Source organism: Tribolium madens, unplaced genomic scaffold (assembly GCF_015345945.1).
Source record: "Tribolium madens isolate multiple individuals breed KSU strain unplaced genomic scaffold, Tmad_KSU_1.1 Scaffold_20;HRSCAF=117;Tcas5.2_LG4, whole genome shotgun sequence".
Lineage (NCBI taxonomy): Eukaryota > Metazoa > Arthropoda > Insecta > Coleoptera > Tenebrionidae > Tribolium > Tribolium madens.
This window is the reverse complement of record NW_025400985.1, coordinates 4714971-4729721: the sequence shown is the minus strand read 5'-3', so window position 1 is coordinate 4729721 and position 14751 is coordinate 4714971. Positions and strand designations below refer to the sequence as shown.

The 14751-nt window shown below is 29.0% G+C and overlaps 3 protein-coding genes across 7 annotated transcripts in view; all 3 read right to left on the bottom strand.

Moving 5' to 3' along the window:
- Positions 1-616: 616 nt before the first annotated feature.
- On the bottom strand, positions 617-4903 carry LOC123004897. The gene is made up of 4 exons (XM_044398412.1): positions 4667-4903; positions 2515-2640; positions 1367-1465; positions 617-1044 (listed from the first exon to the last, which is right to left on the bottom strand). The coding sequence occupies exons 1-4, from the start codon at positions 4673-4675 to the stop codon at positions 850-852; spliced, it is 429 nt and encodes a 142-aa protein (XP_044254347.1). The 5' UTR covers positions 4676-4903; the 3' UTR covers positions 617-849.
- Positions 4904-10049: 5146 nt separating this feature from the next.
- On the bottom strand, positions 10050-11027 carry LOC123005049. The gene is made up of 3 exons (XM_044398651.1): positions 10874-11027; positions 10640-10823; positions 10050-10588 (listed from the first exon to the last, which is right to left on the bottom strand). The coding sequence occupies exons 1-3, from the start codon at positions 10982-10984 to the stop codon at positions 10449-10451; spliced, it is 435 nt and encodes a 144-aa protein (XP_044254586.1). The 5' UTR covers positions 10985-11027; the 3' UTR covers positions 10050-10448.
- The window catches only part of LOC123005048, a 5502-nt gene continuing 1718 nt past the window's right edge, over positions 10968-14751 (bottom strand). For 2 of the 5 annotated variants that reach the window (XM_044398647.1, XM_044398649.1), the window contains exons 2-6: positions 11962-12060; positions 11822-11917; positions 11696-11773; positions 11491-11646; positions 10968-11442 (exon numbers count right to left, since the gene is read on the bottom strand). In XM_044398647.1, the coding sequence (XP_044254582.1) occupies positions 11377-11442; positions 11491-11646; positions 11696-11773; positions 11822-11917; positions 11962-12057 (492 nt within the window). In that variant the 5' untranslated portion in view covers positions 12058-12060 and the 3' untranslated portion in view covers positions 10968-11376. The other 3 variants (XM_044398645.1, XM_044398648.1, XM_044398650.1) reach the window with 3 other exon arrangements.

Sequence of the window (14751 nt, the reverse complement as noted above, 5' to 3'; positions counted from 1 at the left end):
TAGGGGCAAGCCTCGTAAAATTGTGTGAAACACCCTGTACTATAATTATTATTTGTTTTTCACATTGTGAAAACGTTTTTGCACTTTCTTCTATATCATTAATTCATTATATTTATTTCATTCTGTAGATTTATAGCAGTATTTGGTAATATTAAAAATTCAGGAAAAACCCCTCTATCACTGAACGCATTTTGTAGCAAGAACTACGATGACGTAAATAAAATTTCTAGATTTAAGAAATTTTCTTTCAAAATTGTTAAAAATAAAATAAATCTTACTTAGCCATTTTTAAAGATCTTATCACAATATAACAGTAGGCAAAAAGTAAACAAAATTGAATAACTAACCATACCTACCTAAATAATTTCAAAATTAAAATTTTTTTTTATTTGAAAAAACACGTATGACTTTTTCTACTATGTAATGGAGGAAAGAAAAGAATGCAAATATGTCTCTTAATAGTAATAAGAAATGGATTTAAAATTCCTATTTTTTTATTGCATTAGGATAAGGAATAACAATCAATAAATTTTTAAATTAAATTGAGTCACATATTATTGTTTCTAGAGCTTGAAAACAACTGTGGGAAAAAAACTTGGTTAAAAAAACAATAATATATAAAAATAAATTTATTTTTGTCGGTGGTAATAAAATATCACAAAAGCATAATCACTAATACGGGACAGAATTTAAATGTTATATAAAATAAATACTTCACGGTCGTCACTTAAAAATACACATTTATGATATGAACAATGAAGAATGTGGAAATGAAATTTTAACAACATAAAACCTTATTCTACACTAATCATCAATAACACTTAAAATATTGTACAATTTCGTTAAAAACTATTGTGTATTTACAGTTTCTTCAGTCGAATGCACATAAACCGGAGCCGGTTTTTGCTGTCTCGTATGATTATTATTATTGGCGGCTTTATTTGCCCTATCGAACCTCCTCGCAGCAAATTCCCTTAAACTTTGAAATGCGGGTCTTGTATTTTGCACCAAATTATTCACGGCATTAAGAGTTGTAATCGGGATCTGTAAAACAAGACAGCCGGTTAAAGAACACACCAACATTAAACCGGAATGTTTTGTGATTCTAACTCTTTGAAATGGTATCATGAAGCATGAATTTGAGACTTACTTAGTGCTTACATAACCGCTGTAATAACATTCGTCCGATTTATCCTGAAGAAGTATTCACCTTGCCCGATTTGTTTCTGTTAAAAGTGAGCTAATTAGGAATTAATTCACTCAAAAAGTTCAAATTTCGGAATGTGTGTCAAGAACGCAAAAATTTTGATTGACTTAAAAGCTTTATTCTCGTTTCTCGTTTTAGCGAGTACCGTTTGATACTTACATTGAATATGTTGTCGATCAATGGAGATCTTTGGTCGGTTTGCCTTTTACCACGGACATCGGAGTTGCCAACTTGGACTTGAAAATTATATTCGTTGTCCTGAAAAACAAACAAATTTTTATTACATGCTAACAAATTTAATGGTAATGTTTGTCGCCAAGTGTTATGACTGGCAGTTCAAATAAACAGATTTTATTAATCCTAAAATATGTAGCTATTTCTTGGATCAATAAATATTTGTTGCATAAGATCAGAAATACAACGAACTTTCTCTGCTGAGTGAAAATAATTAGTTCTTTTCTCCATAAATTATTCGAAATGTTAAGATAACGTGATTTGGTTCGAGAAAAGAGAAATTAATTTATTTATTGCATCTCAGATTACCATAATCATAAACTGTTCTTTTGTTTAAAACTTTTACTGTAAAAGACGTAATCATAAATTAATTAAAAAAAAATTTTTATTCAATCTTCGGTAAATTAAGCTTCCCGGCTCCACTGTGACTCCGGGAAGTAAATTATTGCAGTATCAGAGCCGGTAAGTAACTAAATAAAACCGAATTGTTATTTTTGTTGCAATAAAACGTCAAATATTTTTTTTTAATTTTCTTGAAACAGTATGAAACATTACAAACATAAATACATCAGATTTACAGGACTCATTTCGATGTTAAACATGTCATCCATACTGTAATATTTGCCGGACTTATGTCTTATAACGTAAATTACTATTAATAGTATAAATAATCCTGAAAAACTCAAAACTTATTAATTGGACAAAATTACAAAGCACGTTTGTAAGAGTAGTAAAATAGGTAATAAAAAAAATACACTAATCTTGAGTCATAAAAACTGCGTTTGATTTAGGTGCAATAAAAATCTTACCCAACTATTATTTAAAAAAAGAAATTTCTAGATTGCAACAAAACAGAAGATTTTTAAATTGTTTATCTTTGCGCTAATTATTTTTTTTTTATTTAATAACACTGGGTGTGGAATAAAATTTTTCACTTCACGCGAGAGCACAATTATTTATTCAACTTGAACCAATTACACGTATGGTTATTTAATCGCTTGTGATAAATAATGTTGCACATTAGTAATTTCTAGAAAAACACTTTGTTTCTGATTTGATTTATACTTTCTCACCTGTTTGTACGAAATGTCTCCGAGGCCTTTTGGTGCATCTACGACTCCTGCAATTTGGAGAGCTTGCGTGGTAACTGCTGTTATCAGCAGCATCCAAACGATTTTGTCCAAAACGTATATTACAACCTGAGAAAAAAAGTTTAATTATTAAATTGACCCACATTGTGTAATCGACTATTGCCTAGGTCAGACAGCCGTCTTAGAATAATTACATTGATTGTTTTGTCCTTGATATGAGAACATCAATATTCATCAGAATATTTTATTTATTAAAGCAATTATAAAATTCTTATTAGAGAGATTTTGATTTTTCTAGAATACTTCTACGAGTAACAGAAATGTTTTGCAATTAATTACACACGTGCTTTTCCCAAATACGAGACTCTCTTAATGTTTAGTACCGAAAGGTTCAACGCTTTTAAAATAGAACGTTTCCAGATAACTTCATTAGTAATTTCATATGATAAAAATTCAGGTCAGTTTTACTCGTGAATGACCTATTACGCTTCAAGGTTTGTTTTGTAAATAGAAGCAGTAAAAGAAAAATTTTGTCTTTAGTGAAACATACTCAATATTTACGTTTTCTGACAAACAAAATTTATTATCATTTTGTAATCTTTCAACAAATCTCATTATTGCTTTATAAATTTTTAATAAGAATTAGAGATAAGAAAAATAAATATTGCAGTATACAAGACATTGTTTCAGGATTCATAAATCTTATTGTTTTTGCTCATTGATTTTACAGAAAAATTATCATAATTCAAGGCAAGTCTTCCACTCCTTTAGTCGGATCGGCATCTTTATTTTTTTAAATTTTTATGGTGAAATATTAAAATCCAAATTATAGTTTTAAATTTTAAATAATTTATGTAATTATAAATACCTAATTACAATTCTAATATTTTTATTTATGACCCTGCCTAATCTTTCAGCAGAAGAATAAAAATTCTACTTGTTTTCCTTCAAATTCCACGCATTTTTTTTATGATATTAAACAAAAGAGTAAAAAACTTATTTCTGCACTCAAGTGTGAAGTTGAACTTCACACATCAAAATCAATACGCGAAGTATTTTAGTATTTTAAATAATTAAATTAAATATTGTAGAAGAAATGTTGTTTATATTATGTGTGCGAAACTGTTTTTATAATGCTTAAATGCCTTTCTTGGCATATTCTTGTGTTAAAAGAGTCGTTTTACACACTTAAAAATAACTACACATTTCTAATAAAAAAAAAATTGATAATATTTTGAAGTAGGTAACAAACCAAAATTGTTAAATAATAAGCCAGATCTATACAGGGTGTGCCAGGTAAGATACCAGGAACATGGCATTCAAGATAATTAGCATCACTAAAAAGAAAAAATGTCGAAAGTCAAAAAATAAATGTCATCATTGTTTGACAGGCAGAATTAAAGAATTAAAAAAAAATTCCATGTCCCTGGTAACTTATTTTTTTTTTAGGACGATAGTCTGAAACACCCTGTATACAAACTATCCTAAAGATGAAACGATTGTTAAATATATCTTACAAACTTCCAAACATAACAAAAAGAAGAACAAAAAAAATTTAAAAAAGTCGCATCATCAAATTGATTGACTCCAAAATAAACTAACGGTTTGTGGTTTATTTATTGTTTTTTTTATAACAGTTTATAACAATGAAATTTATGACAAAGACTTTGTGCTGCTTATCTCTTTTCAATATTCATTTATAAATGAAGAAATGGTATTTGTATAGTGATTTTAAAATAATTGAAACCAACTTTTTTATACATAGACATATTTAAGCATCAAGAAAAAATCAAAATTTATCAAAATGGACAAACACTTTGTGTTGTTAGGTATTTTGTTCCAATCTTATCTTCTTATCATTATTATGCACTGCACTATATCTATTTAAATAAATGCTAAAAATAAACCAACCATTTTAATGTATTTTGGCGAGTATTTCATGGAGAATAATAAAATATTTGGTGAGGAAAAAAGTTAATTTATCAATGTTCAGTCGATAACATAAACTGTTAGAATAATAATTGTATTAATATAATAAATACAAATTTTTCAAGCGTTGTTTATGTAAATACGTGCACTTCTCCACGTGATATTACAATCGTTGAGTGATTAAATAAGATCATGTTCTCCTTACCTTGCTCATTGTGTTGTAGTTAAAACGTGTATTAAAATACAAGTTCTAAGCACTCTATCATTCGATATCTGCTTCTCAGTGTCACTATATACAAAATACTGAAATCTGTGGCAGCGCTAGAGATAATATAACAGTACCACCAACACTGGATCAGGTAGACTTCACTACCTTCATGTCACTGTTCACCGAATAGCAGGCACCTTTCTCTCGATCACTTTCACATTTCTTCGTGTGGTTAGCCTCAGCTGTCTCAAAGCAATGGAAAGAATCACCGGCCTTTAACTTCATAAATAGACTCGACGATTCAATTATAAACAATCACAAGAACATGACTAACACTAATCAAACACTTTATTTAAATTGCAAAAAGACACTCTTATCAATTTCAATGAAAATTATTGAATGGCCTAAAATTAGACGGTGTGCCAAATGGTGTCTTTATTTCCATATAGAACACTGAATTAATTAAGGACAATTAACCAAAAAAGCAACTGTACTTGAACGAGGAAATCATTAATTTCATAAAGTACCATCATAGTCCGTTAACACTCGAACCTAGGTCATTGATTCTTTCGCACACTTTTAAAAATTAATTAACAATATGAGAAAATCGAATTTTCGGTGACCTCAAAAGTGTTGCGATGGCGGAAAACAACACGAAAATTTTACTATTTTACCTCGACATTTAAAATTTGTTTTAAAAATCTAATTCAATCAAAAACGATTACGTAAACGTGAAGAGGAAATATTTTTAGCAAATTTTTTTGAGTCAGAAGAGCAAAAATTTCCTCTCGTTGCTACAACTAACAAAATTAAGCATTTCCTAACATCTTACCTAATTCGCACTAATTCTACTTGCAAATAATTGGCGGATTGAGCAATATCAAGATTGTTAGCAGGGTTGGTGTTGGTCCTACTTACCTTGAATAATTCTACGAATTTTTTCCTGTGCTAAATCAGAATTGACGTAAAATTCGACACTATGCGTCACTTTTTTCCTTTGATAATGTTTGACGCACGTGAATTTAATTTTCGGCAGTTTATCTGTCTAATTCCGCCCAGTTTATGGTTTAGTAATTAGGAAATGTTGCTAAATTAGACGCTTGAAACAGGTTATGACGGGCGACAGTTCAATGTAAAGGAGAAAATATATCAATCATCTCGAAATAGAGTCGATTAAAAAAATTCTGAGACGCGATTTGCGTCAAACATTTGTGAATTTGAATTTAATTAATAAAAAAATTCACACCAAATGAAATTAATATCAACCGGCCGGTGCTTTTTTATGGTTTCTAAGTTTCTAGTTTATATTTTGTCTTAAAATAAAATGAAATAAAACTTCTACACAAATGTTTATTATTATATGCGGTTATTCTGTTAATTCGATTGTTTATCTGCATTTAAAACAATGATGAAAATGTTTTTGCAGTTTTAAGTTTTCCATCACAGTGTTTGTGAGTTGCTCAGACGAAAGTGTTTTGAACTTGTATCTATTTACATAAAAATATCTTTGAAACTAGTTAAACAATAAGCGTAAACAAATAAACACTATCTAATTATGTAAATTAGTTTCGAGAAGATTATTTATTGTAATTTTATAAATGTATCCATCAAGAGTATGTCAGCTTAAAAAGCTTTCCTTGACTCATTATTCATCACACAATCCTGAAAAAAGTTCAAAGAACAAAACGATCAATATTGGATAATTATCAATAATATTTGAACGTTCTATTAGTAATTCATGTAGCATTTGCAGAGTATAAACTCTTGACCTCTACAATGTTAACAATAAAATCGTGATTCAATAAACGTTACAATTAATGCAATAAATTATAATGAAACTTATAGTTGAGTTTTTTTATTGAATAAATAATTCATCAGATCAAATAAATAAAATTAAGGATAATTTAAAAACGTTTAAAATGATTTTATAGGTTTTTTAAATCGTATTTTGTCAACCAAGGACAACATATTTTCCCAACATTTTTCCTGCGAAAATTAACATAAGGAAATAAAACAATCACTTGGGTCGCAGTTTAATTCGGTCTCAATTCCATGACCCAAACCCTTTGAATATTTATGCGTTCTATCGAAAGAAATCCTACAATTCCGGTTAGAAAAATACGAGTTTCTTTTTACTTCTTCGGAACTGACACAGCTTCCGTGTTTTTCTTATATAACTGATCACTTCCGATAGGTTTCTCCCCACTCAACTATGAAAGAATTTTGCTGAGAGAAACTGTAAAATCGCTATTCCTTTGTGTACATTATAAACTTGATCGACAGTTACCGTTATAGCTTGCGATCCGGAAACAATGCAAGCAATGTGAAATGACAAGACAGTTTCATGCACACCTTTGATCATGTAATATCGGAAATGTAACACTATAATCGACGAGTTTATAAATTTATGGTTGTTTTTCCGTAAATGGAAAGCATTTTCCAACTTTCTCCAATTTTGCGGGGGTTTTTGAAGAATGACGTCAATTCCTTCCGTTGACAAATTTTACGTTCGTAATCACAAGATTATATTAATAACCTACATGTTTTGTAATCGGATTTGTCTTTTCATAAAATTGAAATTCATATTTCATTTTAATTTTACGATAGCTTTATATAATAAATATGACATAAATTCCACGAAGATATTAAAGTAAAAACCGTGAAATGCAACCATGAGAGATTATGCAGTTAAATATTTACTTTAAAATTATTATTAAACGTAAATACGATAATAAATCTGGTAATGCATTTTTATAACCAAGTCATGTGAGATGTTTTTTAGCTGCTTTCTTTAAGAATGCCGAAAAATTAATAATAAGAAAGAAATATTTTTAGAAATTATTTAAATTTTGTATTGGGGTTAACATAACATGCAACATTATGCCAAGACCGGATTTAACTAACGTAACATAAAAAAGTAATTTTGCTACAAATTAAACCAAAACTTAATATTAAAAACCTAATAGATAGATTTACATTATTATAAAAGTGTATTGATTTTTAGTTATTTATTATACAAGACGATAAAGAAATTGTTTATCTACGAGTGGAAAGGTTTACGAGTGACGAAGTCACGAGTGGACTTTTTTTCAAGAGTAGATGAACAATATTTATCGTCGTGTATAATATTTCGTTTTATTTTGTACTCACCTACCAGAATTTCTTGAATATAAACAGTAGATAAAAATTACTTTATTTCACTAGACCATAAAAGACTACTTTATCTACTGAAATTAGTTGATAAAATATAAACAGTAGATAAAAAATGGCGCAACACAATTTTCGCACTGTAACACTTTTCATAATTTAAAGACATTTTAAAGATACAAATCCTGCTACCGTTTCTTCAATAAATTCTGATAGTATTTTAGATGTAAATAAATATTCATGATTAGATAAAACTAAATCATCTGTTTCTGAGTTTAAATTATTTTGCGTTATTAATTGTTTCTCCCTCCACGATTGTTACCAAACCCCTCACCTACCCTTTCAGTCCTATTTATTTCAGCTTTTAGATCCGCCGCTGTATTATGTACACCGAATGCTCTAGTGTAATGCTAGCTGCATACAAAAAAATACAAAATACGGTATAAAATAATAAAAATTTAAAAAAATATTTATTTCAGCTTTTAGATCCGCCGCTGTATTATGTACACCGAATGCTCTAGTGTAATGCTAGCTGCATACAAAAAAATACAAAATACGGTATAAAATAATAAAAAATTTGAAATTATTTTATCGTTTCTTACATTAAAAAGTCTTTAATTTTATATTCTAACTATTCTAACTAAAAGGAAAACATTTTCTTTATATTTATAAGTGAAAGCATGAAATTTTGTCAAATGAGGCTATCATACAACTCGATAAACTAAAATTATAATTAAATTAATGAATGCAATACGGCGTTAGTTCCAGTTCCGTTTGTAATTAAATTCATTAAATATAAATGTATAAAACAGGTGATAGTAGTTCAAATAAACTTTTTTATTATTATTAATGTTAATTTAATTAATTTATTGTTTGACCGGAAATTAAATCAAGATTAGTTTCTTATATCCGTTACAGTCAAGATGTTATAGTGTTTTCGCCGTTCTACGTTGTTATGGTATAAATAGCATTTAACAAGCTGTTAATATCACCCTAGTATCTAATAGTATCACACAGACTGTTAACGTTATAATCTAATGACTGACGGCCGTTATAATCCTTAACGGACGGAGGTTGTTAAAGATAACTTTTCAACTGTCATTTCACCTCCGTTATTTAAATAACAGTAAGTATGGTATTACAAAAAGAGATTTTAACAGCCCGACTTTCGCTTTAACGCTCGGATTTTTGACAACTTTGACAGTCAAATATTGACATTTTCAGAGTCGGCCCTCAAAGAAATCCCTGGGTCGCTATGACCTTCTTAACAGCACTGAATAACTATTTCATACTTCTATGTTGTTATGGTAAAAATAAAATTTAACAATTTACAATCATTAAGCTGTCAGTAACACCCCAGTGACACACAGGGCTGTTATATTAATTAAGGTTGTTACAAAAACAATAACGCGTAAGGTCGATAACAACGACAGAAGTAAAGAATTTTTGATACGACTCTAACAGAAAGTAAGTTTTTTTTCCAAATTTCGGAAAAGGAAGTAGCCAATTAGGTACCTCTCAGGGAGGTGAAAATGTTTACCTCCTCCATAGAAACGGAAAAACATGCTGCTAGATTTATTGGCGAAACTGGAATATCAAGAAAAATTGCTAGTTTTAAAGTTTTAGGTGTATCGTAGTAAAAATATATGTATTACACTGAAGGAAAGTTTCTTTTCCTTTTTGGGTGGTTACTGTGTTACAAAAGGTCCACCTGTGGAAGGACAAAATACACTTTCCTCCCTTAAGGGAGATATTGTCAATAATCATTAACTTTGCTACACATAGAAAAAGCAATATAGATGTTAAAAGGTTAAATACTAGAAAAAAACCAAACGTTTGCTGTTTATGATCATTTATTCCTTTCCTTGAGGTGTACAGAGTGCACCAGAACTCAGGCCCCAGAAAAAATGATATGTAAGGTAAGATACCAGGAACATGGAAAAATGTTAAATAAATTCTATCTATAAAAATTTTGAAGTTATGAGAGTTTAATTTTGCACATTGACTATTTATTACTGTTGGAAAAATAATTTTCCAGGTTCTTCTGCTACAGGCTATTAGAAGAGGAAACAAGGAAGTTGTATCCTAAATTGTAACTCTGTTTAATGTTATTTGTGGTTTTTGTTGGCAAAATTTTTGTACCTATACTAAATAATTATAAAAAAAACATATGCAAGATTGTCAGTATCATTAAATAGACAAAAAATGTCAAATGTCCAAAAATAAATGTCAAATTTTTTACAGATAGAATTTTTAAACATTTTTTTATGTTTCTATGTTCCTGCTATCTTATCTTACTCGAAATTTTTCTCTGGGGCGTGAATTTTAACACCTTGTATATCACCAAAATTCGTACAATTATCTCTTCGAGATGCTCTGCTTTTTTGGCGATAAGTTTATTATTGGAAAAGTCCAAAGCCATATGTTATTATTTAAATATCCACAATATATGAGAGAACTAACTCCAAAAAACGTTAATTCAAAAAGTAGGTAATATTTAATTTTACTTTATGATAAAATAAGCAGAATTTTATTATCTATTTTGAGTCTATTACCTATAAAACAATTTATTTATTTTTACTTTTTACATTATTTTATTTCATAAATTCTTCCATGTATTAAAAAGAAACTATTAAAGTATCTTTTTTGTAATATGCCTTATATTTCGAAGTTTAAACTTCAATCTCCCTTTATCCAATCCACCTAATAATGCCAAGCCAAATTTCCCCTCTCCTAATTGAAAGTAATAGTAGAGATATCCGTAACTTGATCCTACAATTTTTTAATATCAAAATGTCCACTGTCTAAATTCTTAATTATTACCAAGTTCATTCCTTACACCTATGCCAGCACCAGCACTTTGCCCAAAAGGCGTACTAGCCTCTGCGTGAGGGCCTCCTAAACCTGCTTCCTCGGCTAACAATCCACCAAAAAGACCTGCCGTAGCATGAAAACCTAAGAAATTCACACCAAGAGTGCCTTTACGATAAGTGATTGGAAGTTTAAACTAAAAATTATTGTTGTAAAATTAGCACTCTAAACACAACCACTTTTTACGAAATTTAATCTAGAACTATAATAACTTGATTCGATGAGTTTTCGTCGGATAAGAGCTTCCCCATTGTGAACAATTGAAACAAGTAACAACAAGTAAAATAGTGCAAACATTTTTTTAAACAAAAATGGTTTAGAGATACATAATTATATAGTTCAAAATAATTATTATTCCAAGGGACAAGGTTAATGTTTGAGTACAAAGAATAAAATTTTTCCGTAAAGTAAAAATAAAATGTAAAAAAACAATAAACTTAAATTTCACTTTTTAATGTTAAAAGAATCGACTTAGATAATGAAAATTATTGTCGATTTTTATTGTATTTATTTACAAAGTAATTAAATAAATTAAAATTACAAAATAGTGCAGTCGCTAAACTCGAAGCAATAAATAGTCATGATTTTGTAAACTAAGCTAACGACCATAGCGAACAAATAACTTAAATTGAGCAATCCACATAATTCTACATTTTATCACAGACAATCTGGCAACATTTCCTTCCCATTTACAAAAATTTCGAAATTTCTAACGACGCATTTTTTTGATACTCAGCCCAATTTTTTTCGGAAACCTGAAACAATTTTATTGTAAGTTGAAAAACAAACCAACTTAAAATCACCTTCAAAGCATCTTGTAATTCTATATTGAACAAGCGGACCAAACCCCGCAAATTCCTCCGGAGAATCCGGTTAAACTCACTCCGGGTTATCTTAAACGGCGCTTCCGTTGTCGTAGCATTCGGATCACTACTCACCGTAGTGGTCGAAACTTGTAACTAAAATTTAATTAATCAATTAGTCTATTTCACGTTTCTGCCAACTTACCGGAGCATTTTCCGGAGCGAAATTATCATTAATCAACCTGCTGACGTTGCTTACTGTATTTTTTGTATCTGCCCATTGCTAAAAAAATTCATAGTAATACGAAATAATAAAAAGAAAGGTTCTCACCTCATATACTACCGAAAATAAGGTTCGAAAAAATCCAGGACTGCTTTTCTTCTTAAAAATGAGTCGTTTATCGCGTGCAATTTGTTGGTTTGGTACCTGAAAATTGTTGTAATTTTTGTCATTTAATTAATGCTACTTACATTGTTTTTATTGGGAGTTGACGACTGAAGTGCCAGAGCAAAGCAGGTTGTTATTAAAAATAACAGTAGACTTCTAATTAATAATCTATTCTGCATAGCCTGAAATGGATAATCAATTAATTTCCAAAAACCGGCTTTTAGGTAAGCTTTCTCCGTAATTAAATTTTAAATTAAATTAAATTAATTAAATTCATTGAAATCATGTAACTTTTAATAGTACTAGTGACAATCCCAGTTGTAGGAGTTCTTTATGTAAATTCTTTTGACCTCGCTAAAAATTATCACCAATTTCAAAAACTGATAAAGAGAAAGTTGTCTCAAAACCGCACAAAATAGTTATAATTATTGAGAATTTTTCCGGAATTAGTGAGTTTTTTAAACAGATCACAAACATTGTTGGTAATTACTTAAAATTAGTCGAGCGGAATAAGAACAGACCTACTTAAGTGGTAATTATATCACAATTACACAACCGATTTGCTGTACTTTTGTCTTTAAATTTTAACGATTATACTCGTGATAAGAATAATTTTAAACTGCAATAAAGTAACAAGAAAACCACTTTCATATCGGCCGACATTCCAGATGAAATAAAAATTATGTAAAAGTCCTGGAAGGGAAAATGATTACAAGCCACTTGTTATTCCTGTTTATTAGGTAATTTCACTACAGCTGTTTTAGCTTTTGTTAAAAATGAAAATTTCTAATCAATTTGATAAACAAATAAATTTGCAAATTTAGACTTACAAAACTGCTTAAGAATCCTTATCTATTCACCATGTTATCACTCGTCACTGATTTCTTGTCAACTAACCACCACTACGTCGTACACCTTACCTACTGGCATTCTTTCATAAGAATGCTCGAATAGTTATTACAGGAATCCACCGGCACTTGAAAGTGAATTGAATAAACTGTACACGTAGTGGTAGAGTTTTCCTTTTCTGTCACAAATTGTATGCTTGAGGATCGAAAGCAAATGTGTGTCTTTACTCTCACTGATTGGCAGAAGCCGAGTGATATAACAAGTTACTTTGGGATTTTTGACCGTTAGCTCGATTTTCAGAACCTTGATGACCTTCTCCATTATTATTCATATGCCTTCAAGTAAGAAAGTAATGACGAGACGGATGTAATTGGAAATCGGTGGTATTGCCCAACGAAATTTCGAAGACTCACACCACTTGTGCATCGTAATTAGCTGTTTTGTGATAATTTTATTTTGAAAGTTGGATAAAACTTGAAAATTATATCATTGCAAACTGTCACTTTTTAATGTGTTATCAGTGGAAACTTTCGAATTTTGATTAAATTCGGGTTGCTTTATTGCAAGATTTAGGAATGAATATTAGGTAATTTTTGATGCAACTTTCACTATTGTAAATTAGATGTGTGCGTCAGGGTCAATGATAGACTTGATCTTGAACTTTAATAGTTTTATGGTGAGGATAGAGAATTTTATATTTATAAAATTCAGTGTTAATTTCGAAAAATTCGCTTTTTGTTTAAACTTTAGGCATGGTTATGTCACCTCACATTAGTATAAAAATTACAACAAAATAGTTTACACAAATGATAATTCTAATCGTTTAACATTTATCATAAAAATAAAGAAGAAAGTGAATTAATAGAATAATTAAATCGATATTAAGAAAAAATTATGATAAACTCTCGATTTCCATTTTGCAGAACTAATAAGAATGTTAGGAAGGTATTTCTAAAAAAAAAAGCTATTATCGGTCAAGGATAGCAAATAAAACCACATGTATTCTAATTAAGATTAATTAATTAATACTTTGAGTAAATAAAGAAAATCAGAATGATGGACAATAGTACAACCAACTTTTGTGAACTTCCGTTTGCTTTCGTATAAATTTGATGGGATAGTTTGTAGATGACTAAGTACATTTTGGTTCATTTGAAATTTAAATGTTATAGTACAACCCATTGTGTACATAATGAGTAAATTAATTTAAATTTTTGAATAATTTGTTGGAAATAATAGGTTAATAAATGATGATGGCCTATTAAATAATTACTATTAATTATTATCTGATAACAAATAAACCACCTAACTGACGATTGTTAAAAATGTCTAATAGGTACTTTTTGTAAATTGCTACAAAATTACTTTAAAACTTTCAGAGATACAAAAACATAACAGAAAATAATATCTTAAAATTGTTTTATGTAAAGAAACGTATGATTGTCATATATTTGGAAGAGTTGCTCAAACAAAAATCAGTAATCAGAATCACCTTGTTGAATAAAAAAAACAAATTTTTATTTAATTTATACTGTTTTCCAAATATTAGATAAATTTTGCTTCAGGAAAAACCTATACCTACACACATTAGAAAATGTGAAGCAATGCATGCAATTCTAATAAAATTATGGTTTTACTTAAATCTAATTAAGTTTAATACTAAGAAAAATTATGATAAACTTTCGATTTCCATTTGGAGAACTAATAAGAAATGTATGTATTTCTAAAAAATGCTTCCGTCGGTTAATAATAACTAAATAAAACCACATATGTTCCACTTAGGATCATTTAATTAACAATTTGAGTAAATAGTAAAAAAACAAAATGGTGGAAAATAATAATTAATAGAATCAACATTTGTGAACTTCCGATTGCTTTCATGGAATAGTTTGTAGATGTTTAAAGTTTGTAGATGTTTAATTAAATTTTGGTTCATTTGAAATTGAAATATTATAGTACAACGCGTTGTGTACAAAATGAGTAAATTTATTTACTATTAAATTATTATTAAATTTTTTAATAAT